Source organism: Chelonia mydas, chromosome 1, assembly GCF_015237465.2.
Source record: "Chelonia mydas isolate rCheMyd1 chromosome 1, rCheMyd1.pri.v2, whole genome shotgun sequence".
NCBI classification, from domain to species: domain Eukaryota; kingdom Metazoa; phylum Chordata; order Testudines; family Cheloniidae; genus Chelonia; species Chelonia mydas.
This window is the reverse complement of record NC_057849.1, coordinates 255,107,173-255,135,062: the sequence shown is the minus strand read 5'-3', so window position 1 is coordinate 255,135,062 and position 27,890 is coordinate 255,107,173. Positions and strand designations below refer to the sequence as shown.

Sequence of the window (27,890 nt, the reverse complement as noted above, 5' to 3'; positions counted from 1 at the left end):
CCTGAAGCTCGTGGGGCGCGTGTCGTCGGGAGAGGGGAATCTCTCCACAAACAGGAGAGTGGTGACTTTTTTTTTTTTTTTTTTGAAGGAACTTGAGGCATGGAAAGTTTTGGGGGGGTTCTTTCATTTTCGTTTAGTTTTTCAGTGTGAATTTAGAGCCAATAAAATAATCCTTCTTATAAACCCCAGAGTCTTTTACAAAAGTTAAGAGTGGGAATTCTGACTGCAAGGGAAAGAACTGGAGGTTGGGGAGGGAGAACTGTGTACAGTCCCCCAAGGCAGAGAGTACGAGGCACATGTGACTATCACAGTTAGAGTGAGGGACGGGGCGATTAGTGCAAGTTTCCCACAAACACCAAAATCCTTTACTTACTGCTCAGACAGTTAATAATAAAATAATAATAATAACAAACACAACTGGGTAATGTCTCCTAAAGCTATTTCACCTCCTCCCAACTCCCCAAAGCTTGTGGATAGTAACTTTGCTCCTCTGATCAGGCTCCCCACAGCCTTAGGAAGGGGGAGTACTGTTGATCAGATTCGCCATGTCTCCTCTTTTTTGGGCAACTCCACATCTGTGGCTGAAAGCTGAGTTTCCCTGGGAGAAATCAGGGTTGGCCTGTGGGGGTTGACGAGAGGGGAGAGACAGCTTCTGGAAAGGAGTGGGAGGCAGAAGCCCCAGTGGCAGGTATCCAGCCAGCCACAGGGAGGGCTGATGCAGTCGGACAGCAGTGCATCCATCCTTGCTTCTGGCTTGCTCCTGCTCTAGCTTTTCTCCTTGGGTGACTTGCTCTTTGATTCATGTTTATTGCCAAGCAGCTTCAGCACCTTCATGGGCTTGAACTTTCCTTTCTTCTTGCCCTCAGTTTCCTTGTGAAATTCTGAAGAAGAGTTGCAGGGAGAGGTTATTTTCTAAAGGACAGAGCCCAGGAGTGATGCATGCGTACGGGTGCCTATACACTCAATAGACACATGCCCCCACCTGTGTGATGTATGCAGACTGGGGCTAAGCGACTTGATGCATGTATCTGTGTGAGCCACCAGTGCCTGAATGAAAACACACACACATTCTGGGCAGGTCACTGAGATTAGAGAGGGAGACATACCCACACTTACACTTTCACTGCAGGTTCCTGAGATTAGACACAGGAGACAGAACTTTCTCAGGAGCTGTTCTCAGACTGTGGAATGAACTCCCACAGGAACTGAGGACCAACACAAACCTCACCACCTTCTGCTCCAAGTGCAAAGCACATTTCTTTGACTTTGCCTTCTCTAACATAAACACATACCAACGTGTGTGTATATTATCTATACATTCTAACACACTCCCCTGCACACACTTCTCCCTCTGGGAAGAGGAGGAGGGGGGAAAACGTGACAGGGGCTAGTCAGATTACATAATGCGTTTGTGGAAGATGCTCAGAAGTGGTGGGTGTGATATAAGAACCTATATAGAATAGAATAAATCTCTCAACACATACACATGTTCATGTGCATTTATACTAATGCCCTTTATTCTTCTGCCCTCTCCTTGGGAGCGAGAGAGAGCCGCCAGGACTCTGAAGTCCTCCGGTATTGGAATGAGGCTCCCATTCACTTTCTTACCTTTCTTTTTAATCATGGCTTCCAACAATTTATCCTCCTCTTCCTCTCTGAAAGAAACAGTGGGAAACTGTTGAGATTCCACTCTGAGGACAACAGCCACAACACTGTTGGAAGAGAAGAGCTCCCCACTGCTTATGACCACTATGGTCATTGGTATCCCATAATCCCTTGCTACAGTTATGACATATTCCCCATATACACATACCAGGACAGACATCATCCAGAGATACACAGACACCATCCCCACAAGTCAGTAGCATTGATTCACAGGAACAAGGAATGGGGGACCCTCCGGAAGTTCTGTCAGTAACAGTGGCCTCGTGGTGTTGCATTACACAGTACACGTTCACCCCATACAGGTGGGCTGCACCACCTTCTCCACTGTGTCACTTAGACAGGGCAGTAAAGGCAGCCGGGTTTTGGCCAGATCTCCCCCTTTCCACCATGTTACCTCTGCCGGTCCTCGTCCAGGCAGTTGACAATGGCATTACGTTGTTCAATAATGGTGACCAGCTCCTGCATTAGCACCGTCTCCCTCTCTCGGTCGTCATCCGTCCAGTCCTTAGCTACCCACCCCAGAAAAGACAGGGAGTTAAATGACTAAGTTTCCCTTGGGCAAGGAGCTCAGGGGTCTGGAGTGCCATACAAGAGACCTGGGTTTGATTCCTGTCCTGAGCCTAGCAGATGACTCTGTGGACCTCTATACGAGGTTAGAATGATGGCCTCTCAATGCAGGGACTGGGAATACAGCCTAGACAGCATGCTCAGGAATTGGTGCGGGGAGGGACTGCCTCGTTACTCAATAGCCACCCTGCAGCCAGTTAAGGAGGAGTATTAATATCCATCAAAGGCAAGTCTCATTTGGTCCTTTTTACCCAGGGACTAGCCATGACTGAAGGTATAATGGGCATTGGGGGGACAGAGAACCTGCTCAGGGTGGTGTTTCACCAGTACTAAGAGATTTACCCGGCTTATTGAGAAGGCACCGCAGTTCATACTCTACATCAGCCTGACGCTGCTCCAAGTTCTGCTGCTTATAACTGCAAAGAAAGAGAAACACCATCAAAAACCCATTGCAAGGCTCAGAGAGATCCCTCCGGAAAGCAGATGTCCTCTCTGGGAAGCGATCTCTATGGGGTCAGGTTTGAAAGTAACAACCGTGACCTTAGCCTTACCCATCAAGAGACTTGCAGTGAAAGGGCAGGAGCCTTGGCTGTACTCTCAGCAATGCTAGCCCCAGCCTCATCCAGTAAAGACTGATGTAGGCATGGTGGCTATAGAGAGCTCACAGGCTCTTACAGAAGGAGGTGCAGTGGGGAACACTGCAGGAGCACTGGCTATAGGGAAGCCCACAGCTCTTGCAGCTCCAGTCTCCGGGGAGTTCCAAGTACTCTTGGACAAAGAGTCAAATGTCTTCATAGATCTCTAGCCCCACCCCTTGACCAGGAAGCCTACCAGGGCCCTCTGGTAAAGCATCTCAGGTGGGAATAGGGAGCTCTTCCGTCCTCCCCAGCTTTGGAGGCAGCATGTCAGTGCGTTCCCCCTACTCACATGTAGATGAGCTCAGACTCACGGCGCACCAGCATGTGCTTCTCATGGATGAGCTTGAACCAGTCCACCAGCAGGCTGTCCTCGGGGCTGTCTGCCAGTCAAACCAGGCAGAGAAAGAATTCAGATACGTTCCTCAGGGCCTTCTGCCCACACAACGCAGCAGGCCAAGGCAGGCTCTGCCACGCTGGGGAGGGAGAGATTCACTTATAATCAACCTGACCTCATCCAGCTCCTGAACACATGAGAAGTGGAGTGAATTAAACAGTTCTCAGCCTCCCATGGAGAAGTGATGGTTCTGATCCATTTTCCTCATAGCCCAAGCCAGTTGGCATGGCCCCACCCTTCCCCCACTCAACTCCCTTGATCCTTCATCACCCTAACCTTAAACAGAGAGCATATTACCACTACTTCTCCTTCCTCATTCCCCCCTATAATGGGTGGTACAGCCCTTACATCTTAAAATTCCCTATCCTCTATGACACATATTCTCTTCCCCTCCCCCATCCCCACCCAACCCCCACAGTTGGTACAATCCACGTTACCATTCTCGACACTACGGAGTTTCTCCTCCAGTTCCACCCCTCGGTGCTCCAGCTCGTCCAGCCGCTGCTCAATGGTGTCCATCTCTCCATAAATATCCTCCACTGGGACATACTGATCCGCTTGGACCTACCAAACCACACAAACAGGAACACCCATTGCTATGGGCAGCTGCTTTCCCTGGGCAGCCCTTGACCCATCTGCTCCAGCATCCTGCCTGGGGACCCCAACGCACTCCCTGACGGGCAGTGGAAAGAGCAGGGAAAACTAGCACTCTTCTGGGGAGGAGGGAGAGCAATGGGAGTGACCAACTCCCTCCCACAGGACTAACACAGCATCCGAAAAAATCAAACATCTCCTGGGGGAAACCACCCTGCTCCATCACACACACACTAATGGCACTGCTGGAGGAAGATGCACTTGCAGCCCAAGCATTAAAATCTCTCTCCATCGACAGCTCAAACTGGCCCCCAGTGATCTTGGGGGAGTGGTGTGGATACCCTTTACCCCCCTCGTTCAGCACACCCCTCTTGTTCAGATAACTCCCTCCTGAGGTCTGGCAATTGCTGTGCCATACGGTGAATCAGGACATGCCTGGGGCAGGGACTGGAGAGACCATTTCCTTCCCCAAGTGGCGGGGAGAAGAGAGTGGGAGTCAAAGTCAGGCCCTGGGTGGCTGGTTCTAGGCAGTCTGGCCAACCTGCAGCTCCCAAAGGGAGCCACTACTGATGCAAGTCAATGTACACCCCTCTGAAGAGCCTTCTAGGCAGTGTGTGCGCACAAGGGGGCTCTCCACCCATCCTGCAGATCCCTCAACAGCCAGCCACACATCCCTCCCGCTGCTGGAAGCTAGGAAAGGAAATGGGGGTTCAGCAAGCAGAGCTGCAGTCCCAGCAGACAGTGCGGAGGTGACATTTGCCCCTGTGCTTCTCCGTCCCCTTTACCTTGCGTTTGATCAGCGGGAAGCCATGTCCTGGTGCAGGAGGGCGCGCTGGCTTGGATCCTTTTGGGGGTTTCTGTGCCGAGGGGGAGGTGACAGGTGACGACTTCCGGTTGAAGGGATTCTCTTTGCATGAAGACTGGGGGGAAAAAATCAAGAAGATGATTTGGTGCCCAGGAGAGAGCAAGAAAGCAGATCCCAGGCAGGTTATGAACACTGAGCAAACGACCTCTCACAAGAACTACCATACTGGAGCAGAGCAATGGTCCAGCTAAGCCACTATCCCCACTTCTACCATGGTGGAGTAGACAGCTAGTCCACCAGCCCTTGTCTACAGGAGCAAACTCTGCAGGTGTAATTCCCCACCAATGCAGCTCCAGAGCATGGTTTGATACCAGAGTGCTAAAAGCACCCAAGTCCTGTCTACACCACAGTTTCTACTATTGCTTCCATGCCGGAGCTGCATTGGTGGGGAACTGTAGCTACAAAATTCAAGAGTGTAGGCAGCCCTTTGGATACTCTGGTATCCTGTCTATGACAGCAGATAGCCTTGGATGCTTCCAAGGGAGGTATAAACCCCCAGAATGCACCTCACTGCATGATGGGAGGTTTGTCTTCCTAACTCCAGCCAGTGATTAGCATGTCCCCTGAGACAAGGATTTATAGCCCTGATCATTTTATCCTTGTCAGTGTCACTGCAGATACTATTCGTACCTGTATCAATATTTAATCCTTTTTGCGATCACACTAAGTCATTTCCCTCAGTAATGTCATGTGGCAGTGAGTTCCACAGCTTAATCATAAACAGCATGAAAAGCTATTTTGCTTTGAGCAGTGTTTTCATTTGTTTTGATTTGTACCATGAGGCAGGTGAATAAGAGCATGATTACCATTTACCTAGCACTTACCCCACCAGACTGTGAGAATCTTAGCTCTGGCTCTGCCTGACCTGGCTCTTGGTGGTCACATTTTGTGCCAACAATGGTGCACAAATGGGTCGAGAGCAGCATGTTCCTACTGAAAGCCAAAGTACAGAGTCTCACCACTTGGTGGCGCCAGAGCTGCTTTGGGGTGAAGACATCACCATATGATAGCAGAGAGTTGGAGAATGGTAGCCTGACCCTCAGCTCCAGCATGGAGATGTCTCCAGGTGGAGAGGTGGAAAAACAGCAAGCAGCTCAAGACCAGAGGCCTATTGGCAAGGGTGCGTTTCCCCTCCCAAAGGGCACTGAAGGGCATCTCCTCCAGGCCTCCTTGGAGGACAGGATGATTGTTGTGATGAGGGACGGGGAGGGGTGGAAGAAAAGGAGGAATTAGGAGAAATGCACCAACCTACCTTCAGCTGCGGCTTGGGCGATGGGGAATTCTTGGGGCCTCCTCCACCCGTGTCTGAGGCCAACAGGGTGGGTGTGGGACTAGCACCAGCAGGAGGCTTGGGGGGCAGTGGGCTGGGGCTGGTCTTTAAATTGCTGGCAGAAAAGCTCCTGCTGGTCTGTTGAGCTCCCCCCTGTGCCTCCCCACTGGAGCTGGCCAGCTCACTAGAGGAAGAGAAGGAGGAGTTGGCGGACAGGCTGGCTGGGGCTGCGGGGCTCTCACTGGAGGAGACACTGGTGAGCGGAGTGTCTGCACAGGAGATCTTGGAAGCAGCCGGCGCATGGACTGTGGGTTCGGAGGAGCTCTTGGGCACTGAAGCCTCATCCAGATCACCAGCAGCCTTGGCTGAACACTCAGAGTTGATGCTCTCAAGGCTGAGGGCAGGTGATGGGGTGCAGGAGGATGGCTCTGAGTGAGAGAGCCTGGAGATGGGGTGGTGAACTACAAAGGAAAGAGAGAGGTCAGAGGGGAATGGGAAATAACAAATACCCACACACACACACCAGCCACAGATGGAGACTTCAAGAGGCACCTTCAGGAGCGAGGCACCTCAGACCCCCACCCTGTGAGGCTGGGTGGGAAGCAGGATTTGGTAGCACAGAGACCAGCCAGCTGGCATAGACATTAGGATTTGCCCTGCCTGCTGGAGAGGTGAAAGCGCCGGGGCTGCCTATCCCTGGTGTCCAAAGGGGACAGAGGCAGGAGTTTTGTGTAGGATGTTCTGGGCACGGAAGTGTGTGGGAGGGACTCACCTAGGGGGGAGGCGCTGGGTGCTTGTGGAGCCGGACGTTTCTTTGTCTTGGGGCTGCTGGTGGGGGTGATGCGGTACCAGGGATGAGTGGGTTTTGTCGTGCTCTCACTCTGATCCTGCTTTGGCGTGCTCTTTGGTGTTGCACCTTCCTCCTCCTCCTCCTCGAAGGGGTTGTAGGCTTTGGGCTCCCTGCTGGCGGATCTGCTCTCCCTTTCCCTCCCTTTCCCCTGCTCCTCCTCTTCCTCTAAAGCCCTCGTGGGGGTCTCCTGGCCGCTGCCTGGTGGGGGAGGAGCCGGCTTCCTCTTGGGTTCTGGCTGGACCAACGCAATCCATGGAGGGTCCTTTGGTCTCACAGCAGCTCTAGATGAAGAGAAGAGTGGGGCCAGGGAGGGAGAGGGGATGAGGAGGACACACGGAAGAGAGAATTCACGACAAACCACGTAGGACATTGCTCATAAGGGGGAAAACATCAGGCTAAGGCTGCCCCTGCCTTCTCTCTGCAGAGCACTCACCCCCAGAGACAGGTTGAGGGTATGACTGGGCGCGTGGGTTCACAGGCTGGGGAAGCACAAACCTTCCAGCCTCACTAACGAGGCTGGGAACCAGAGATCTGTGCCCTGATTTCACTGTCTGGCAAACAATATTAATTGGCCAGTCCCGGGAAATGAGGACGGTCTCCCATCCCCCATTCGCACCACAGCAAGAAAGATTAAACCATCTCCCACCCTTAGTGGACATGCTGCTAATGGCTGGGGGCCGTGGGGATCATAAGCAAATGGCTCCAGCCAGTTGGGCTGTTTATTGGGATCTTTGGGCATGCTGGCTGAGCTGGAGAATTGCCCCTCCCCCAGCACGAGTCACTTCTCTTTACACAATGAGTTGGGGAGGGGGATGCAGTGGGGGCAGTTCACTGGATCAGTTTTCAGCCAATAATCAATTCAAGAAAATGTCACAGGTGCCCAACTGCCCCACTGCTCACTGAAGCAGGTGAGGTGCTTTTACTCGTTATGTGCCTCAGTTTCTCTCTCTCCGAAATGGGGACAATGATACAGACTAGCCTTTGCAAATCACTTGGAGATCTTTAGACCAAAAGCATTATATAGGTGCAAAGTGTCACCATTACAGCCATACGCACACAACAGAAACCCCTGCCCAGGAATGTTCCCCAGTGGAACATTCCCCCAGGCAGCCAAGCATTTCCGCCTCCCCAGCTGTTCAGTGTTGCCAATTCAGGGTGGCTTGGAACCCTGAATACATCAATCAAATTTAAAAAATGTTATTAAGATGATGTTTAAAAAGGCGAACAGTACAGAGTTTAAGCGCAGAAGTTTCTGGTTATCAGGGAATAACGTACAGAGTATCAAGGGGTGCAAGTTCAGTTTAAGATCGGATGGCGTAAGGAATACATAATCTGCAATATCCCCGATTGGGGGTGAAAGGTTAACGGGCCAAAGTACAGACATTGAGATACGAGTACTAAATGTGTTCTTTGCCTTTCCACAGCCCCTTTCACATGAAGATCTCCAAGCGCTTTACAAGTCTTCCTGAATGGCAGACACTGCACTATCCCCCCCAGGTACAGATGGGGAAAGGCTGGCACAAGGAGAGAAGGGACTTGCTCTAGGCCAGTGGTTTCCAAACAGTGGATTGCAGGAAGGTTCAACATGGGTTGTGGGCCCAGTGCAGAGGGGAGGCCCCAAGAGGGCGGCTGGAGGGCAAAGCCGCCCTGCATTCATCCCACAGCAGCAGCTCCTGTCCTACAGGGCTGGGGCCAGCTCCCCACTTAGGTTTGGCCCAGCTGCCCCTCTGTCATGACAGGGTGGACTGCAACCCCGAGCCACAAATTGCAACATCTGGGGTGGGGAGTTGGGTCCAGCCCCACGGGACAGGAACCACCACTGGAGGGTGTGTGAGGGATGGGATGTTCTCCAGCCAAGGCCTCCCCTCCACACTGGGCTGGGGGATTAGGGTCATGGTGCAAGGGCAGATGGAGCTGCTGAGGGTAGCTGGTGCCCCCTCGGTGGGGCAAGGAGGAGACAAAGGACAATGGTCTATGATTCTCCCCCACTCCCAATGGGTGGGTTGCAAAAGAGACCAAATGGAATTGGTGAGCGGGCTCAGTAAAATGTCTGGGAAGCACTGCCCTAGCCCCGCACTGAGTCCCAGCCTGGAACAGAACTGGGGTCTCCCCAGGCCTTAGCCACAAGGCCCGCCCTCCCGACTGCCAGCTGATCAGCCAGGGCAGGGTGGGGCTGGAAGGAGAGGTCATGAGTTAACCACATGCACAATCCCTTCTGTTCTATATGGTTTCAGGGCAAGCCAAAAGACCTACCGATCTGAGGAGGTGGGTCTCCCTCTTGGTTTGGGGACTGGGGGGCCGGGTTCAGGTACCCTACCTAGACAGGCAACGGGAAAGATACAGGACACACGGTAAGAAAACCAAAAGGCCATTAGGAAGCAGATGAAAAGCTCGATGGATTTCCTGTTGTCTTCTGGCTGCTCCTGCTCTCTGCAGATCCCACAGCATTTTCCCCCTTGGCACAGGGGTGTCAGCCCCAGCACGCAGGCCAGATTCCAGCCTGGGTGATCTTGTTAACCAAAACTCACCCCCTGCAGCTGCCCTCACTCCCGCCTTCTGCAAGCTGTGGAGTAGCGCTGGGGAGAGTGGCTGTTAACGCGCCATTGAGACACTGTCAGGCCCAAATACTGCGTACCACTAGGGCACCAGACCCATCTGCACTACTCTGCCCCTTCTGGGGACAGCTGGCAGATTGAGGCTCAGCAATCAAGACCAAGGTTCGATCAGAGATCTGGGGGTGTCACTTTGAGAGGGGCTGGGGAAGGGCATCTCTGAGCCTTATCGGGGACAGAGGCTTTGCTGAGCGTAAGCTGCACTGCAATGGGGAAATGGGGACCACCACAGACGACATCCTTGCACCTTCTTACCGTTCACCAGGCCAGGTCCTGGCTCAGAGGCCTCACTCTGCAGGTTGGATCTAGGTCGAGGGACAGGGTGAGAGCTTGGTGGTGACGGGGCTGCTGCGTCTGCACCCCTCCTTGGGGCGGGGGTGGGACGAGTGTCCTTGAGCCGTCCATCCAGTGGGCTGGCTTTGTCCTGGCTGGGCACTGGTGGTTTGCTGGGGAGAGGAGGCCTGGGTGGAGTTTGGGAGCAGGGCTCAGAGCGGGGCGTTTCGTTCTCTGCACGGACAGGGGACGCTGCTGTCTCTGCTCCATTGGGTGCGTGGCCCTTCTCCGCTGCACCCGCCTCCTTCTCTCCTGGTGGGTGGCTCTTTGACGCAACTGCCAGGGATATTTGGACATCGTCCTCTTTCCCCTCCTCCTCCTCCTCCGAGGGGGGGACATCCTCACCCACAGTGGCTGCCCCAGCCTCAGTCCTCTTGCCCAGGTGCTGAAAGTCAGGACTGGGCCTGCACTCCGTCCTCCCACTCAGGCCCAGTTTGCCCCGGTGCTGGGTGCACACGAAAGTGCCCAACTCTGGCCCAGGCTTATAGGATCCAGGGAGTAGTGTGCTGGAACATTCCTTACACCTGCCAGCGAGAGACACAAACTGTCCTGAGATGGTGGGGAAAGGGCCTTCTACAAGAGGGAAGATTTAAAAGGCTGAGGGAGGGAGGAAGGATGGCCATATGGTTAGTGCACTAGACTGGGACTTGGGAGACCGGGGTTCAGTTCCCAACTCTGCCACAGACTCCCTGGGCAAGTCACTCAATCTCTCTTTGCCTCTGTCCATTGTCTATAAAATGGGAATAATAATCTGGCCTTTCTTTCACCTTTTGCCATATTTAGTTAGACTATAAGCTCTTCAGGGCAGGGCCTGTCTCACTACTTTTTTGAACAGGGCTCTCTTGGCACTACCGTAATACAAATCAGGAGTCAGGAAGTTAGCCCTGCTCGGGCTGGTATGTCCTTACTATGTACAATGAGAGCCACAAAGAAAAGCCCACTCATGCACTCACTACCACAAGAGCTGAGCTGGTTGATTCCTGTTGGTTTCAGTGCAGCTGGTGGCTGTAAGATCAATTAGGTGCCAGGGCACTCAGGGCTCTTGTAGTGACATCTGGTTTACCATTGTTTACGCTGAAATCTAGAGAAATAAGCTCAAGACTGAAGGAGGATGCAACGAAATTAAAAGGCAGAAAGTTTGAACATGGAGAAAAGAGGCTATTTTTACCTCAATTAACCCATGGAACTCATGGCTGCAGGATATTACTGAGTTGAATCACTCAAAACAGTCAATAAAGAATGAGAAGTTGCTAAAGAGAACATTTGGAGATACAACATGTAGGGTAAAGTTACCAAGGTCTCAATCCTCAGTCTTCAGGGTATGAGACAGCAACAGGTAGAAATCCTCTTCCTACCATCGGACAGTATTGCACAGGGATATGTATTAGAGTTTGTTTTGCCTTCCTCTAAAAGCTCCTGACATTAGTCACGGCTGCAGACAGGCTCCTGGACTGGCCTACTGGTCTGTTCCAACACCTCAGTGTCAGTGTTCTGACACACACAAACACACAGACAACGTTAATCTGGTGGTAACACTTGGCTGTGGCTACAGGTCAACTCAGGCAGGGAGGGGTTAATTTGGGGCTCGGGGTGGTTTACCTGAAGCACAGGTGGGGGTACAGTTTGCCTGCAGTGTTGAGGGGTGGGGTGGGGTGGGGTGGGGGGTTGCTCTGCGTCTGGTGGTGGTTTACCTGAAGCACTGGCGGTGGTACAGTGTGTCTGGGGGTTGCTCTGGGCCTGGGGGTGGTTTACCTGAAGCACTGGCGGTGGTACAGTTTACCTATGTTGAGGGGCAGCGATGGAGGGTTGCTCTGGACCTGGGGGTGGCTTACCTGAAGCACTGGCGGTGGTAGAGTTTGCCGTCGGCCAGGTAGCGCTGAACCAGGTGGACGTGCTGGTGGCAGGCTGCGCAGGTGCTGCTGAGTGTGTTGCGCTGGGATCGCTCCGCCAAGCCTTCGGCAACATCATCCTGAGGCAGAACACAAGGAGAGTGCGGACTGGAGGGGCAGCAATCGAGACAGAGTGTATTTCAAATGGAAGCTCTTTGGGGCAGGGACTATCTTTTACAAAGCGTCTGTACCACACTCAGCACAATGGGGTCCTAATCCTGACTGGGGCCACGGGCACTACTGCAGTAAAAGAAGAGAGATCTGCTCAGCAGCTGAACTTCGGCTGTAACCCCACCCAGAAGAACAGGACAATATAAAGAAATAGCAATTATCTCACCCCCCACATTTAGGTTGCAGCCCACCCCCTGCCAGTCCCGGAGAAAGGGCTGTCCCAATCCCCCAGCCCAATCCTCAGGAAGGCTCCCTGAGTCCTGTCCCAGCACAAAACAGACATCCTCATCACCCTTCCTAACCATTGCCCGATCCAGGAGGGGAAGAGGTGAAAGGGACATTTCTAACCCCTACCCAATTCAGGGGCTTCAGTCACAGCCCTAGTCCACCCCAGGGAAGAGACATCCCTGCCTGCTATTGAATCCTGAGGCAGAGTTTTGGGAAGGGAAGGGCAATCCCCTGCCCACACCCATCCCAGTGACTGTGTCCTTACTCCATCATACCCAAAGGGAAGGGTCTTGGGGTTACACAGGAACCTTTGGCTTCTCAGAGAACAATCTTGCATTGCACACTACACTTTCTTCCCCCTCTTCACTGAATGAAGCAGGTGGTGAGCAGCATTTAATTCCCAAGACCTCCAGAGAGAGAGAATTCCTCAAGCTGAACCCTTCTCCCAATGTAACCCACCACAAAGCAAAACACACACACTCACTCACTCTCATGTCCCAGAGAATCACAGAATATCAGGGTTGGAAGGGACCTCAGGAGGTCATCTAGTCCAACCCCCTGCTCAAAGCAGGCCCAATCCCCAATTAAATCATCCCAGCCAGGGCTTTGTCAAACCTGACCTTGAAAACCTCCAAGGAAGGAGATTCCACCACCTCCCTAGGTAACCCATTCCAGTGCTTCACCACCCTCCTAGTGAAAATGTTTTTCCTAACATCCAACCTAAACCTCCCTCACTGCAACTTGAGACCATTACTCCTCGTTCTGTCATCTGCTACCACTGAGAACAGTTTAGATCCTTCCTCTTTGGAACCCCCTTTCAGATAGTTGAAAGCAGCTATCAAATCCCTCCTCACTCTTCTCTTCTGCAGACTAAACAATCCCAGTTCCCTCATCCTCTCCTCATAAATCATGTGCTCCAGCCCCCTAATCATTTTTGTTGCCCTCCACTGGACTCTCTCCAATTTTTCCACATCCTTCTTGTAGTGTGGGGCCCAAAACTGGACACAGTACTCCAGATGAGGCCTCACCAATGTCGAATAGAGGGCAATGCCCCTACTTATACAGCCCAAAATGCATTGGCCTTCTTGGCAACAAGGGCACACTGTTGACTCATATCCAGCTTCTCGTCCACTGTAACCCCTAGGTCCTTTTCTGCAGAACTGTTGCCTAACCATTCAGTCCCAAGTCTGTAGCATTGCATGGGATTCTTCTGTCCTAAGTGCAGGACTCTGCACTTGTCCTTGTTGAACCTCATCAGATTTCTTTTGGCCCAATCCTCCAATTTGTCAAGGTCCCTCTGTATCCTATCCCTACCCTCCAGCATATCTACCTCTCCTCCCAGTGTAGTGTCATCTGCAAACTTGCTGAGGGTGCAATCCACACCATCCTCCAGATCATTAATGAAGATATTGAACAAAACCGGCCCCAGGACTGACCCTTGGGGCACTCCGCTTGATACCAGCTGCCAACTAGACATGGAACCATTGATTACTACCCGCTGAGCCCAATGATCTAGCCAGCTTTCTATCCACCTTATAGTCCATTCATCCAGGCCATACTTCTTTAACTTGCTGGCAAGAATACTGTGGGAGACCGTATCAAAAGCTTTGCTAAAGTCAAGGAATAACACATCCACTGCTTTCCCCTCATCCACAGAGCCAGTTATCTCGTCATAGAAGGCAATTAGATTAGTCAGGCATGACTTGCCCTTGGTGAATCCATGCTGACTGTTCCTGATCACTTTCCTCTCCTCTAAACGCTTCAGAATTGATTCCTTGAGGACCTGCTCCATGATTTTTCCAGGGACTGAGGTGAGGCTGACTGGCCTGGAGTTCCCCAGATCCTCCTTCTTCCCTTTTTTAAAGACGGGCACTACATTAGCCTTTTTCCAGTCATCCGGGACCTCCCCCGATCGCCATGAGAATGCAACAGACCGTCTGTTTGGATTTCTCTCATTGTGCCAGATGCTCACTCAGATGCTCCAGTGATGAGTACCGTGCACAGAAAGTTGAAAGATGGGGTTAACCTTGCTACAATAGGTGAGGTACCTGTGGTGCTGGGGTGCTCTCCGCTGCAGGCACGGGCTTCTTGGGAGCTGGCAGAGGGGGTGATGAGGCAGCAGCCGGGTGCCTCATGGGCAGAGGGACTCTGGCTGGAGGGAGAGAAAGAGAGAATCAGAGCAAAAGGGGAATCAGCCACTGACAGAAGTGGATGATTCATCCAAAGCACATGGTGTAGGAAAATCATCTGGCCTTGTGACCCAGGATGGGACCTCACCACTTTTTACACCTCAGTACCTGTTCCAGGAAGGAGGGAGAGGCATGGGCTAATGGATTAGCCACAAGACTGACAATCAAGAAGCCCTGCATTCTAATCCCAGCTCTGACGACTCCCTTTTGTGGCCCTGGGCAAATCACTCACCTCCTCTGTGCCTCAATTTCCCCATCTGTAAAATGGAGATAACACCACTTAACTACCTCACAGGGTGTTGTGATGATCAGCTAGATAATGCTTAAAGAATGCAAAGCACTGGGTAAGTGCTAAGTATTATTACAGCCCCCTGGGGCTCACGCTCCTGAGTGCAGACCTCAGGATATGACAAAACCCCTACTACAACCAGGGCTGACACTCACTAACACCTGGAGGGAGGGGAGCATCTGTAGTCTGTTAACACCTGGGCGGAGTCCTCAGATCGGACACAGGGTCTTTCTTGAGAAGGGCTAGTGTGCGTATTAGACAGGAGGAGGTTTACTATAAGCTGTTATGGGCTGGGGGGCTAGATCAGGGGAGTAGAGCTAGGAAGGATGAGTGGGAAGCCCAGCTCCCTGCAGGAAAGATGCTCTGTTGGGCAGCTGGCACTAAGCTTCTTATCACTCCAGTTCCCTCCGCCCTTTGTTCACTGTTCAAGTGGGACCAGTGAGAGCCAGGTACCATCCAGGGCACCCTGAAGTACAACAGCACCTGCGGCTGCGATGCCTATCCCCAAAGGAAGATGGAAACAAGGGAAGATCTGGGTGCTCTCTCCTCACCAACTTCCTGGCCATGAGACCTACTTGCCCTCCCAGCTGTTGCTGGGCTATGAGAATGGTGATTAACTCAAGCATACTTTCTGCTAACTTAAGGAGGCCAAATCACCCCCGCTCCTCCCCAGTCACTTCCTGAAGCGGCACATTCCACAGGAATGCACTGGGTTGGAAAAGGAAGCACTGGGTTGGAAACAGGAAGCTGTGATGAGTTCACTACCCAAGTAGAGAGGGACAGATGACACTGCCACAGTGAGAGATTGCAAAAGCATGGTTGAGTTCCCTTAAATAACACAGAGGGGGTCAGGGCGGAAGCTAGAAGGATAGGCCGTAGCTCTCACCTTGGTTGGGGCTGGTGAAATGGTTGTAATACTGAGACACGTAGGTCATGATGCTGAGGCAATCGGGGACCCTCATGGAGACCATGTCGTTGGGATCCAGCAGGGCGGGGATCCCCAGCTCCCGCTCTGCCAACTCAAAGGCCTGTGAGAGTTCCAGAGAGGGAGGACAGGAGTTAAAACTGAAGCCCACTGGAAAACCAGGATGGATAAAAATCAATGATTTTTTAAAAAATTTTTTTTAAAAATTGGATTTTTTGGATAAAATGCTTTTTGAGGAAAAAAAACTATCTAAAGATAGTTAATTAAGACATGTTATAGCTCAAAGATATCTCAGCATGAAATAGGGATTATAAATTCTAATTCTAAGGTATGAGACAATATATTCATGTAATGTTTAAGAAAAGTTTTGTAAATGAGTTCAAATAGTTCATGGATTAGGGACCCAGTTGTATGGGGTTCCAGGGGCTTCTGTACAGATTATTTAGGTTAATCTTTCTATCTACCCAATGGGACTCAGTGCTCAGTCTAGAAGATACCATCAGAGATGCTTAGTTTTGCAGTTCTCAAACTGTGGATTTGTGTCTCCAGAGATAACATGCTTGTTAACAGCAAAAATGTTTTTAAATATATAGAGGTGAGAAATAACAGACCAGAACCCTACTGTCCCTCTGCAAATTTGTGTACACAGAGACAATCCCTTACCTCTCTCTAAGGGTGAAAAGTTTCAAAAAGTTCAATGAATAGAAGATTGTTGGGGGTGGAATAGATCTGGACAAGGAGAAAAAGTCTGGAGATAAATGTGAGAAGCAAGGGACATATGCTTGTTTTGTTAAAATATTATGTTTGCTGTTGAAGAAAAAAATCCACAATGCTTAACATTGTTGTTTTAGTTAAATAAAACAATTTAAATGTCTGTCTGGTGATGTTCTTCTCCTAGTACAGCATGGCAAGAAAATTCTCCAAATATTAATGATTAACCTGTTGAATTGGAGATAGTTCACCTCCCAATGACGTCATAAATATCTGCTTCAATTACTTCTGATAAATGAAATAACCAAACAATCATTCATTTTCTGACACAGCTGTAAAACTAATCTGAAAAGTTTTCAAAATAAATCACTGTTTAAAAATGTATAATGTGTACCTTCTAAAAATGAAACCTACATCTATCTCTGAGTTGTGAAGAATATGTATTAAGGTTATAATAACCAACAAGAATGTACTTTTATGTAGAAATCCATGATTAGATCGAGTCTTCCTGACTAGTGATTTAAATCATGATTTAAATCAATTTGATTTAAATCAAATCCACCCTGTGGAAAACAGAGGCTCATGGACACGCACATCAGAGGAAATAAAAAGGAGGGATGGTTAGTGATGGAGGTGCCCTTGTTCTCAGTGACCCTCCAGCCATCGCCCCTCCCCTCTCCTCTCACCCCTGCTATACCACCCAGTGTACTTGATCTACCATGTTCCCAACTCTTTCCAGGAAGTCTCCTCAGAGTTATGACCTGAGGGGGGAGAAAGCAAGAAGTTCAGTCTCCAGGGACCATCCCACCAATAACATGGCCCAGTAGTACTACGTGGGACAGTAGTTTCAGCCAGGTGGGCACTTGCCACACTAGGAACCGTGCCAAGATTCCAGTCTCATCTCCAGAGATGAAGAATGATCTTGTGGTTAAGGCACTGGATGGGCGCTGAGGGTTCAATTCCTGGCCCCATTTGAGACTGCCTGTATGACCTGTGGCAAGCCCTGGAATCTGTGTGTGCCTGGGTTCCGTTCCCTCTCTGCGAAATGGGGACAACAGTACTGCCCTGCCTCACAGCAGTGTTATGGGGAATATATCTATTATTATGTGTAGGGTGCGCAGATACTACTGGGATGGGGGGCAGATAAAGTACCTTCATGGACAGATAAATTCGTGGTCAAACAGGACATCTGCCAGCCAGGAATAATGAGGCACAGCACACAGGACATGGTTGGGCTCTGCGGTGCCATCAAAGCTTGCCCAGCAGAGGGAGCTGTTGCCCTCACTGCAGCTAAATATCTATGCTTGCTGTTGCTTCTCTGGCAGCAGCCCAGATGTCTGTAGCTGACCTACTGCATCTTTGCCCTGAGATAGGATTGCTGAGGCCTGCTACTTTGCCATTCAAGTGTCTCAACCAGGGTTGGCAAAACAAACCCTGAGATAACATAAAGGGGCTCACAAATACTCTACAGGCAGAGCCAGACAGCAGAAGGGCTAAGGGTCTAAGCAGACTGACTGTGGAAGACAGCAGGGCTAGAATCCCATTGTGGGAGCATAGTGTATGGGAAGCTCTGAGATTGAATGGACCCCAAATGTTGTAGCTCAGTTCATGGGAGTGTGTGATTATTTTGGGGGAACTCCTGGGATCCCCAGCTGCTCCTCTGACTTGTTTTTGTTTGAACCCAAGCCTCCCATGAGCCCTGGTGATGCTTATGTTCCATGGCTCCTTGACTTTCCAGCTCTCTCCCATGTCATATATTGTCAGACAACCTCACCATTCCATTCTCACTGGATTCCTGTTTACACTCACTTGGTAGCCACAAGGGGATCCAAGCACATTCCACCACTAACCTCTCAGGCCAAAGGGGAACAAATAAGCATATTTCTCCAACCCCAGTGAGCACCAAACAGTGGGGCTCGCTGGAGGAGAAGGGGCGGTGAGGGAACACTGCTTCACTGAAGCACTATCATCCCCAGGACACCATATTCAGTCCTGTTCCACGGAGGGCTCTCCTGGGATCATGTCTTCTCCTAGAGCAGTGGCTCTACCTGGCACCACACCACTTCTGGGACCATCATTTCACCAGAAACTGTGCTGGCCTCAGGAATGTCCCTCCCCTAGGATCATACTGCCCTTTGGGCCACCAAAGCCCAGGAACCGCTCCTTCCTCAAGCGTGATACTTCACTAGGAGCCGCTCCGGTTGTGGTTTGTGTGTATCTAGCACCTTTGCTGTGCATCCCATCAAACAAAACTTGAAAACATCTACCAGTCGTTTACTTGTCAAGACATGAAAGTCCATCCTGGTGAGAAACCCAGCTCTCCTGCCACCAGCTGCTGGGAAGTATGAGGATGCTGTCCCTAGACCATGCTCAGGGGCTCCATCTTTTATGTCAGCCTCTGGCTAGTGTCTGATAGATGTGAAGCTCCCGCTCTGCCATACCTTTAGCTGCTGAGAGACAGGAGCTTTCTCTCTCTCCTTTCTCCTCCAGAGCCTCCTGGCTGCTGTGGAGGAGGAGGGTCTCCACTAATTTAAGCCAACCCATGCCTCCTGGCTGTTGCAAGGAAGACAGGGAAGATGTGGGTTGTGAGTTCAATCCTTGAGAGGGCCATTTAGGGATCTGGGGCAAAAATTGGGGATTGGTCCTGCTTTGAGCAGGGGGTTGGACTAGATGACCTCCTGAGGTCCCTTCCAACCCTGATATTCTATGTGGTCACTGATCTTCTACTCTACTCTCAGCCTCTGGTTTTTGGGCCTTCCTCCCCTGTCACTAACTCCAGTGCCTGCCTCTACTGCAAATGATAGCTTTTCCAAGGAGCGCTGTGAAGCTGACAAGAATCTAGACAGCTGCACTGATGCCCATGAGGTTGGGAACAGCAGCTGTGAAACTAACCAGACTCTGGTTAGCTTCAATCTTCAGCTGTTTGGCAAAGTTCAGAACAGCAGAAACAATGGAGCTGTCAAGATGCCACCACATTGGTTTCCCACTCGGAAAGTTATCTTGGCAACGACAAACTAGAAGCTTATATTTTCTTTAATGGAAGCTTAGAATGTGCGAAAGAAGACACTTTAGGTCCCCTAACTCACCCAGATAAGCTTCTGCCTTATCCAGAGTGAACAGATTGCCTTGTACAGATGACTCCCACCACATCCCCCAGCCCTCGAGTGCACATTATGCCAACACTGCGTATTCTATCATGTTATTTCCCACATCCATAACTCCCTCTTTCCCTCAGTGCAAGGCGTCAGGGGGACTCACCAGGTGGTTGTTCTCGTAGACATTGTCCTTGGAGAGTGAATCAAAATCTCTGGAACAAGAAAGCACAAAGGGGTGATATGAGAAAGCGGAGGAATGGCTCTGCAAGACACCACAAACAGGTTCAAGGGACAACCAATATTACAAGGGCATTTCAACAACAAAAAGCCTAACTCCCAGACAAACAAAACCTTTGTTAAAGTAGATTTAAGACTGCAAACAGGGCAAGAGACCATAAGAGAATTTTGCTATTTGAAAAAACACAAAGGACTGAAAGTCAGGAAATTCAGACTTTATCATCATCATCTGTATTCCAATAGCACCTAAAGGCTCCAGCCAGTATTGAAGCCCCACTGTGATAGAGTAGAAGATTTAAGATTACGTATCAAAAAAAACCCCAAACATGGAGAAATACAGAAAAAGTGTCCCAGACTACAACAACTCTGCCCTCATCTCCCCAACACCCTACGCCCCCATCTGAGGCAGATGATCAATCAAATACAGTATTGCAGCTAGATAAAATGTTAAACACTGGATGCTTTGCTGACTCAGACAAGAATCTAGGCATCTGGGAACACTTTAAACCATAGCATACTCTGGCATTTCACATGCAACTGTAGACAACTTAAATCATAGCCAGTGGAGCATATATGTAGCCTATCTGCAAGGGTTTAAAATATCCTGTGCCGGGGAGGCCCAACCAGTGTGGAGAGTAAAGGGTTAAAATGGTTGTAAGATTTCCAGTACCTGGTGTGAGGAAAATATAGGATAGGAGTTGCATATGTCTGTGGTGTGCATAAGAAGTGTAATGACAGCATCACTTTGTGCTTGTTACAGCACCGTCCAGCTGATGATCTCAGCATTCTACACTAAACAATGAACTCAGCATCACAGCATACCTGTGAGGTAGATAAGTATCATCTCCATTTTACAGACGAGGACACAAGCCCAGAAATTAAAGGTCAGAATGGGCCACTCTTACTTACATTTAGTACTTTAACCCAGGAGGAATCTTACTGGTTGTGGCTACACTGAAAACAAAATGTCCTCATCATTACTGTCCCAGTTTAGCTTCACAACAAAGCTTAGTGCAAAGACAGGCAATAAGACTACTCCCAGCATGAGAACGGATGGAAGAAAGTCCCTTAGTGACTTTCCCAAGGTTGCACAGGAAATCTGTGAGAGAGACTGAAATAAACCCCAGTCACAGTCTCTGACACAGCAAGAATATACTTCCCTCTGCTCAGAAGCAAAACACTGGTGCTGCTGTTCTCACCAAAGACCGGTGGAGTTGGAGGCTAGACCCTGGTCAAGCAAGTGGCACATACAGATGTGTCCACACACATCCCAACCCGCATCCCCATGTATGCTGAGCATTGTACCTTGTAATGGGAGGATGTGGGAATACAAGGGCTGAGTTAAGGTTATTTGATGTATTTTAACTCTTCATTTTCATATTTGGCATTTTTTTCTATCATCCATAACCTTAACTTTGGATTTACTGGCTCACAGCGGTCTGTGTGGTTTATTTTTAAAGACAAGGGTCCGTACAGGTGTTTTCCCCATAAATATTTATGATCATAACTCAAACTAAAGGGCTTTTTTGGTCTGGGAATTCTTTGTTCATTCTGTTTTTCTTAAAAACAAGAAGCTCAGCAACACGAGAGAAGTGACACGAGACCAGAGTGAAGGCTGACTGGAGTATGTTAACTTTGTATCTCCCTTTTCAAAAATAACAACTGTCATTTGAATTTCCTAGCTTTCCTTGTGTACATGATTGGCTTGGAAACTGAGCACTGGTTTTGGTGGAGTTTGTAGCAATCATAGCACTGGCCAATGAGGAGCATCCAAAGCCAGACCAAATACAAAATAATCTTCACCCCTATCCCTAATCTCTTCTGCCAACCCAAAACCACTTTATTCAGACAGGCCCATTCTGCTTGGGTGGGTGAGGTGTGCATGTGGAAAGAAGATGATGATGAGCGTTACCAATGATTGGGAGTGTGAAAAGACAGGTTGCTTTGCTAGTAAGGCAGGGTGGAAGGGTCTCAACTTTGATTGTAGAGAATAAATTCCACAAACACTATACTCCACTTGGTCTCCTCCCTCAGATCTACATGGTGAGAAAGTAGCACACAAATGGTGGATAGGTTTCAGCCCATCCCCCTCTTTTCTCGTCCCTCACACTCCTTCTTTTAGAGCTCCATAATATGGCCCTGAGGAGCCCGAGTTCTGCTCCCTGGGGCACACAACAGCACCCAGGGAGGGAATAATTAACACAGATTGGGGTAGGGCCTTCCAGTGCATTTGGGTGCTGCAGATCAGTAAGCCTCCCGGAAAATACACCCCTTTAGCTTTATTTGGCGACTCCTGGATTGAAATACCAGAATTTAGAATTTCACAACTATCTGACACCTCACTAAATACATACCACTACTTTGGCATCAGCCTAAGGCAGTCCCATAATACCTGATTCATGGGAATACTGTCCTGATGAAGCATCTGTATTACCATTCCTCATTATTAAATCAGTTTCCTGGAAGACATCCCAGGAGCATGATTGCCCTGATTCAGCAAGTCCGAACAAAGCAGAACACACTTGGAGTCATAATTTCCATGGATATAGCATCTTTCATCCAAAAGTGCTTTGCCAATTACATAGATACAGCAGCAGTAGTGGCCTCTGTGGTTTAGGACAGCAGCCAACAAGCCCACAAAATATTGGGAGCCAGGGGGCATTTTGTACAGCAAATACTAGAGCAAACTCCTGTATTTTTCCAAAATACATTGTGGGCTCTTTAATGGCCACACATACCAGGGAGGACTTCAGCTTTTAAGACCCTGTCTGAAAAATCCACACAGCAAACTGCATAGAAATCTACCTCTCTCAAAGAGGAATAGTTGAGCTGACCCTGCCGGGATTTGAACCGATGACTCGAAGCAGACTAAATATTTCAGATCTGATGTTGCTATGTGTGTCCCTCCTTCTCCTCTCGTTTTCAGTGTACGTCTACTTCTCTCTCTCCACCAAAAATGCCGAGGCCAGACATTGTCCTATTCTTTCGGTGTCTATACCCTGAAAGTCTCCCTCCACAACCTCCGTGCAAGGCAGCAGTGCAAGGAAATGGGAAGAGATGTTCATTCTCCCACATACATAGCTGCTTCCTGCTTCACCAAGCTGCAAGGGAAGCCCACTAAATACTTACATTGTGCTTTAGATTTTCAAAGCACTGACCAAGCATTAGCTAATTAATCCTCTCAGCCCCCTGTGAAGTAGGGCTGGATATATTATTCTAGTCTTACAGATGGGGAAAAAGAAGTTAAGTGTCTTGCCCAAGGTCACACTCACAGTCTGTGGCAAAGCCACAAATTGAACCCAAATTTTCAGAGTAACAGCTGTGTTAGTCTGTATTCGCAAAAAGAAAAGGAGTACGATGAAGTGAGCTGCAGCTCACGAAAGCTTATGCTCAAATAAATTGGTTAGTCTCTAAGGTGTCACAAGTACTCCTTTTCTTTTTCCAAATTTTCAGAATCTCAGTCCAGGTCTCAGCCAGGAGACTGACCTTTGTTGCCCATTTTACAGATGGGGAAAACAGGCACAGAGAAACTGAGTGACTTGCCCAAGGTCACAAAACCAGTGAGGGTCAAAACCAGAATTAGAACCCACATCTCCAGACTCCCAATCCTGTGCCTAGCCCCAGAGACCACAGTACCCCAGCAGAAAATTGCTTAGGCTCATCTTTTTAACACCCCTCTGTTTTGGTGCCCAACTTCAGCTATCTTGGGCCAGATTCTAAAGGTGCTGAGCACTTGCAGCTCTCATTGCTTTTTTTAGACTCTCCTTGCTTCCAAAAGTCTTGTCCCGTTTGCCTGAAGCTTTCCAGGATGGTGTATCTACACCCAGCAATAAGATCCTACCTGTGGAATTTCAAATTAATTGGACTTGTTTGAGTGGACTTAGGAGAGCAAGGATGGAAACTAGCTTTAATTTCAACAATGGCAAGAGACAGGCTATGGTCTCTGCATAATTTCATGAAAAGGCATCACACCCCTCTTCTCAAACAGCTTGGAGGTGAAGGGGAAGAACTTGTCAAGACAAGTACTTCTCCCCTGGGGGTACAGCAGCTGTTCTGGGCTGAACACGCAGATACCCCATGCAGCAAGAGCATCCAGATAATAGACAGACTCGATGCTTTACACATAACTGATAGATAAATAGGAGGGGCACAAACTGAGACACTCTAGAACCAGGAGAAACCCTACGGAGCAGAGCGCTGGGTGAGCATTACTACACAGGAGCTAGTTCCATGACTGAGCGCCATCCACCTCAGCACAGCTGCTGCATGCATATGCTGTTTCACACCCTCATGGAGCTGGAACATGTTAGCATACGAATGCATGTGTATCCAGAACTTCAGGGTCTCTTGGGTTCACACCGTTGCAATCGGCGTGAGCAGCAGCAGCACAGTTGTCTGAAAGCGGCTGGAATGGCCCATCACGTTGGAAGCCCATGCAACTGTAGTAGAAGGCTATTCACAATTACCAGCCAGATCCTATTACCAAGAGGATTGAAGGTGCTTTATAAATACAATTTAGAAGAACAGGGGGAATGCTTTTGCTCTGCTGTCTGAGAGATTTATTACTCCATATCCTTGAGTTTCCAAATCAAGACATGCTGAAGCGGCTGAAATCAGAGGAGATGACACACACCCTTCGACCACCCCTTGAAAAATTCTTCCTTAACTTGCTATGTCCTTGTAAGGCCCTAGGTCTGTCTTTACAATACAGTTCACTCCACTTAACTGAGATGCTCTTAGTTAGGACATCTGCCAGGGAACAGATTTGAGCCCACTGATATTTAAGAGCAATGACCACTGCTTAAGGGGATGGTAATTCCACTTAACGCGGAAGCCTTCAGATGACTTCGGGGTGCTTACTGTAGGGTTTTGGGTATCTCACTTTCATGCTGGCCCTGTTGGTTTGCTTTTCAGCCCCTCAATTGCCAAGATAAATGCAAAAATAAAAACGGTATGAATTGCTACTCATCCCTGTTTTAGTTTGCGTCTTCCACACTAGTGACCCACGGTGAGCATTGCGCAGGTGACTCCTGAAATAGGCAGGCAACAGACTTGATTTCTAGCCCACCTGTTCAGATAGCGCCTTCTCATGGGTGGTGGATGGAGCCCCCCTTCAAGGAGGCTAGCCCCGGCTCCGCCCCTTCTGCCCGCACCTCCCACCCCCACAGTTGGAGCCCTGAGACACCCCACACACACCTGGAGGAGCCCCGAGAGCAGCCCCCCGTCAGACAGAGGAGCCCCGAGCTGGCCAGAGGCCCAAGCGCCACTTCCCCCCCATTGGCCAGATCCAGGGAGATTACTGATGAACCCGGGGAGCTGGATAGCACATACCGCCTCCTCAGCCACCCCGGAACCTGCATGGGGCATAATAAATCAAAAAATTCCCCCCAAAAGCCAGCAACTGGGGGTCCAGCAGCCGCAGCAGCGCCAGGGGCCTATTATACCCATCGCCCATGTGCCTTCTCCTAACTGCATGGGCCCGTTCTGCAATAGGATGTGTGCTGCAGCTCCTCAGCCACATTAATATTAAAACAGTGTCTCCTGTTAATTGGGTAGCAATCTTTATTGGAATAGAAGGCCATCCAGAGGGCACCTAAACAAAAGAGGAGTCTATTGTGCTAAACAACCTCAGCTGGGGTGGTAAGAAAAATGCCTTGGTTGTGGAAGGAACATGCAGTGCAGTATGTCAGATTTAAGAGACTTGCCTATGGGTGAGAAGAAATGTGTATACTGGGGGCAAGGGGAGAGCATCAGATCGCTAGTCCCAGCAAAGACTGGAACAGACAGGTGGTGGATTTCTGAGCTGGCCACAGCATGCAGCTTGGGGGAGGAGTGGGAATCATCTCAGCTGCCTATCTGGCTATATGGTTTCTCCAGGAGGAGAGCATCACCCCCAGCAACACCATTTCCAAACTCACCTGTCTCTGTCCCTCTCATTAATCTGTCTGTCAGTCCATCCCCTTCTACCCTAGAGCCTCCTGCAAAATTTAGAATACTAAATTCCAAGCCAGTAGCATGGTGGGAAGCCCTAGTGGCTATTCTCCACTGTCATCACCACTCGTTTCTGATGTTCAGCGCAGCATTATACTAGTTAAGCCTGCACCTGGCACTCCCCTAACCCAAGATCAGAAAGTCCCCCACTGAAGCAGCATGCCCTCCTCCCTGGCACTTAATCAGGCCAGGAAGAAGCTGAATCAGCACACAACCCTCCTCCACTGAAAAATATGCATAAATACGGAATCACAGGCGCCTAGGAAGGACATCTGTTAGGTAACAGTTGTCCATCCCTCATTCCTGGCCAATGCAGGATCATTTCCTACAGCATATTCTCCAGCGCTTTGTCCATACATGCTCTGCATTTATAAACAGTTGTTGGAAAGGAAGAATCTTATGGACTGAGATAGCACTGGGAATTTTCAAAATAAATGCAAAAATGCCTTAGCCAACAGAATAGTGCATATCAGACACAAGCTGCAGTAATACTGTCTAGGCCCATTTTGGGGAGGACAGGGTATGGGATGGTATTAGGAACATCACTTCCCATTTACTTCCTACTGTCCTGGTCAGATTATCCTGAAGGATTTGATAGTGACAGTTCCAGAGATAGGGTTTAGGGCTCCTTCCCCAAGCCTCATTTTTATTTTTATTTATTTTTTCAAATAAGAGAGTAATTTGTCCTGTGATTAGCACAGGGGACTGGGAATCAAGAATTCTGCGTTCTATTCCCAACTCTGACTGGATAATGTGGGCAAGTCACATAACCTCTCTGTGCCTCAGTTTCTCCCTCTGTAGAATGTGGGTAATAAACAACAGATACTCAAAGCTGAATTCATGGGGTTGATAAAATGTTTTCAGATCCATGGATTAAAGACCTTAGACACATGTAATGTATTATTAGTATTAAATTCCAAGGGATGCGGCTGTTCAGATGCAATAAATGTGAAAGAACCGCATTTACAGTCCAGGAAATGCTTTAAAGGTGCTCCCACACACAAACACCCAGGAGCCAGTCTCCAAGCATCCCACCCCACTCCACGCGCTGCCCCTCTGGCCCAGCTCCCCCTACTCTCCTTAAATCCCAGGACTAAAAGACACTCCGTTAACGCCCTTTGTCAACCCCAGAGGCAGGAGGGGTCCCAGAGCTCCCTGCACATCTGGGTGTCAGGGACACCTCCCCTATAGCCCAGGTATGAGGATGGCTCCCCGGTACCTCTGCCCCATGGAGCTGGGGGGGAACCTGGGCCCCCTTTCTCCTATCCCAGGGCGTTTCTCGGTGGCCTTTCCCCTCTGTCCCAGGGTCCCCCCAGTCCCTCAGGGTTCCCGGGTGCGGTCTTCCCCGCCCCGTAAAGGGGCTGGGGCGGCGCCCCCGGGCGGCCCGGCGGGGGCCGGGTCGCGGCTCAGGCGAGCCCGGCGCTGCTGGGCCTGGTGCCGCTCCCGCCCCGGTACTCACAGCAGGTCGGGCCGGTGCCGGTGCAGGATGGCGCAGAAGGCCAGGCCGTCGCGGAAGGAGCTGCTGAGGTCGCGGATCTCCACGCCGGGGTAGCCCTCGCACTGGCGGCGGCACCAGGCCTGCAGGGCGCCCCGGGGACCCGACATCGGGGCAGATCCGGAGGTCAGGGCGCCGCCGCCGGGGGGAGCCGCATGAAGGGCGGGCAGGGCTCCGCTCTCTCCGGCCGGGGCGGCGGTTCGGGCCTGGGCGGCTGCCGGGAGCGGCCTGCGGGCTCCGCTCCCTGCGCTCGGCCCCGGCGGGCAGGGGGCTCCGCCTGCGGGGCGGGGATCGCAGGGCTCCGGTGCCGCGGCTCCGCTGCGCCCCGTGGCCCGCCGTGGCTCGCAGCTCCCTCCTACCCCCTGCGGGCGCCGGCTGCGCCTCCCTCCCCGCGCCGGGCTCTGCTCAGACCTGTCCCCGCCGCTCCTCCGCCCAGCCCCGCGCCCCGGCTCTGCCTCGGCCCGAGCCGCGGCGGGGAGGGTCCCAGCCTGGCACCGGCCATGGGGCAGGGCCCGGGCGCTCGGCATAGCCCGGGGCAAGGGGGAGGGTCCCGCATTGCCACCCGGTACCTCGTGTCCAGCTGGCCCTGGGCATGTCCGCTGTCTGAGCACGCCGGGGGTCTCGCAGCATGCCATGGGGGGGAGGGGGATGTGCCAAGGGGCTCCCTGAGTGCCTGCTATTAGCCACGGGGGGCTTCCAGCTCTCCTGGCACTGAGAACAATAATAGAGCCAAAAGGAAGGTGGGTGAGACAATAGCTTTTATGGGCACAATTTCTGTTGGTGGGAGAGACACGCTTTGGAGCTGCTGGGAAGGGTTCTCCCCTGTCTCCCCGCCTGCAGCCGCTCAGCTACGTGCAACATATAAGTATAGTAAGGTTTCAG

General features: G+C 50.6%; 1 protein-coding gene across 3 annotated transcripts; it reads right to left on the bottom strand.

Moving 5' to 3' along the window:
• Positions 1-85: 85 nt before the first annotated feature.
• On the bottom strand, positions 86-27,724 carry MICALL1 (MICAL like 1). 3 transcript variants are annotated; one of them, XM_043543139.1, is made up of 16 exons: positions 27,578-27,724; positions 19,449-19,497; positions 15,441-15,582; positions 14,125-14,228; positions 11,621-11,757; positions 9,711-10,312; positions 9,097-9,160; positions 6,766-7,124; positions 5,976-6,454; positions 4,644-4,778; positions 3,702-3,828; positions 3,160-3,250; positions 2,575-2,648; positions 2,060-2,174; positions 1,609-1,655; positions 86-881 (listed from the first exon to the last, which is right to left on the bottom strand). In XM_043543139.1, the coding sequence occupies exons 3-16, from the start codon at positions 15,523-15,525 to the stop codon at positions 766-768; spliced, it is 2,535 nt and encodes an 844-aa protein (XP_043399074.1). In that variant the 5' UTR covers positions 15,526-15,582; positions 19,449-19,497; positions 27,578-27,724; the 3' UTR covers positions 86-765. The 3 variants fall into 3 exon arrangements, with proteins under 3 accessions (XP_043399074.1, XP_037737220.1, XP_043399077.1); XM_037881292.2 differs by lacking the exon at positions 27,578-27,724 and adding an exon at positions 26,973-27,467; XM_043543142.1 differs by lacking the exons at positions 15,441-15,582; positions 27,578-27,724 and adding an exon at positions 26,973-27,466.
• Positions 27,725-27,890: the final 166 nt, after the last annotated feature.

Excerpts from the sequence above, each read along its gene's own strand:
- MICALL1 (XM_037881292.2), bottom strand. The coding sequence starts at position 27,118 with ATGTCGGGTCCCCGGGGCGCCCTGCAGGCCTGGTGCCGCCGCCAGTGC. Across the intron at positions 4,779-5,975 it reads CGCCCAAGCCGCAGCTGAAG|TCTTCATGCAAAGAGAATCC; the intron begins GTAGGTTGGTGC and ends TTTTCCCCCCAG. Across the intron at positions 1,656-2,059 it reads CTGGACGAGGACCGGCAGAG|AGAGGAAGAGGAGGATAAAT; the intron begins GTAACATGGTGG and ends TGTTTCTTTCAG.